This window comes from Trypanosoma equiperdum (assembly GCF_001457755.1).
Source record: "Trypanosoma equiperdum strain OVI genome assembly, contig: ctg_828, whole genome shotgun sequence".
Lineage (NCBI taxonomy): Eukaryota > Euglenozoa > Kinetoplastea > Trypanosomatida > Trypanosomatidae > Trypanosoma > Trypanosoma equiperdum.
This window is the reverse complement of record NW_027124785.1, coordinates 5,844-7,648: the sequence shown is the minus strand read 5'-3', so window position 1 is coordinate 7,648 and position 1,805 is coordinate 5,844. Positions and strand designations below refer to the sequence as shown.

The 1,805-nt window shown below is 48.7% G+C and overlaps 1 protein-coding gene across 1 annotated transcript; it reads right to left on the bottom strand.

Moving 5' to 3' along the window:
• Positions 1-528: 528 nt before the first annotated feature.
• TEOVI_000387900 (variant surface glycoprotein (VSG), putative) lies at positions 529-1,329 on the bottom strand (the record flags this gene model as incomplete). The annotated part of the gene is made up of 1 exon (XM_067226716.1): positions 529-1,329. The coding sequence occupies one exon, from the start codon at positions 1,327-1,329 to the stop codon at positions 529-531; it is 801 nt and encodes a 266-aa protein (XP_067082817.1).
• Positions 1,330-1,805: the final 476 nt, after the last annotated feature.

Here is a 1,805-nt window from a genome sequence, read left to right as displayed (position 1 = left end):
TTTGGATATTCTTCGCACTTGTTAGTTGTTTCGTTATATTTGGATCCCACATCGGGTTCGCACTCCGTTTTTTTCCAGCTTTGTGCAATCTTTTTTTGTTCCATGTTTTTGTGCCTGCTCGCTGGTTCCAGATTTTTGCTGGCTCGTCGCGGTGTCATCTACTGATAGGATGACGTACAGTTGGTGTGCTTGCTTTTGTAATGTTTTTAGCCGCTGTCTGTAAGCTTTGTCGTCGTCACACGCCTTTTGCCATGCTGCCGCTGCGGTCGCCGCGTTGGTAAGTTCGTCGTACCAAGCTATGACTGCTGTGCGTGCTGCCGGCTTTAGAGCGCTACCATAGTCAACGCAGCGTGCTGCATTGGCCGTACCGCACTCGCCGGTATTGTGCGTGCCTAGGTAGGCCGTTGCTTTTGATGCTCCGTCCAGTGCCGGGTCCCCTTTTAATTTGCTCAGGAATTTGGTTTGTATACCGCGCACTGTGTCTTTTGAAAGCTTTGGCTTGGGCCTGTGTTTACATGCCGTTTTTATTTATGACCACGTTGTTGTTTTGTGGCTTGAACCGAGTGTTTGCCAGTCGCTGCTTTTGGCTGTTGGCGTATCGAAACCGCAGGGTTTTGCCGACGATTGTGTGTTGTCTGCAGCGCACAAGCAAAAAAGGTCACCCACTATGGATTTGCCTGCAGAAGGCGTTTTGCAGTCGTCGTCTCTTGTGTTTAATGTGCCCATTGTTTTTGCGTCGCTGCCGTCGTATTTGTTCGCCCCTTTGCCATACAAGGCTGCTTTGATCGCTGTTGTTATTGCATTGTTTTCTTTTACCAGCTTCGGTTTGATTATTGAGTTGTATTCGCTCAGCTCCCTTTCCGCTTCCGCTGCTAGTAGTTGCGTGGCGGCGATGTACCTAGATGCTCCTGTTTGCTTTTTGTTCAGTTTGCTCGGGTTTAGATGCGGTTCAGTTGTGCCCCTCTTCAGCAAATCGGCTTTGGCTTTCGTCCACATTGTCCAGTTTGCTATGCAACGTCTTTCGTCGCTGCTGCCGCTGCACCCTGTTGCCTTTGCTGTTGGCTCCTCTTCGGAGTATTCCTTTGGAAATTTTGAGTACCAGCTGTCTGGTGCGGCAGACACATTAAACTGTATGATATCATCAACTTCTGCGTCGGTGACGGTCGCTGCGCAGATTTCAACTGTTGGGTCTGCGTCCTCCAGTAGAACAGCTTCGCACAGGATGTTGAATTCAGCTATTTTTGCACCGTCGCCGTTTGCTGCTTCTCCTGGCCGCATCCACAGGTCTAGCGCGAACGTCAGGACGACTGCAATTGCGACACAGTTCATACTTTAATCTGCTTGAGTACTGTTTCTAGGTCGGTTTCGTGTTGCTAGTCTTCAAACTTTGAGATAAAGTATGCTGGTGGTTACAACAATGTGGCGGCTTAGTTGTCTTTTGCAGCGGGGGCGTTGTCTTAGCTTACGGTTGCTTGCCGGCTCTTTGCGACTGGTTTGGCTTTCACATGTCGTTTTGACACATTATTTACCGCAACTCCGACGGGTTTGCTCGATATTCTTGAGTTTTGACCTAGTGGCGATCGGTCAGTTTGCTACGGTTTCTTGTTTTCTGTTCTTGACTCACTCCGCCGCAGTATTTTTCCTTCTTTTTCAGTTTTCCTTAGTGGTGTCGTTTCCGCTTCTACTCCTGTCTGCATAGGGACTCCCACTACAGGTTGTACCCGCTTTTGATAACAGTACCTTCTTATTCTCTTTTGCTTCTGCATCTCCTTTGTCGTTACAAGTTTGCTGTCAGTTGCGTAGTG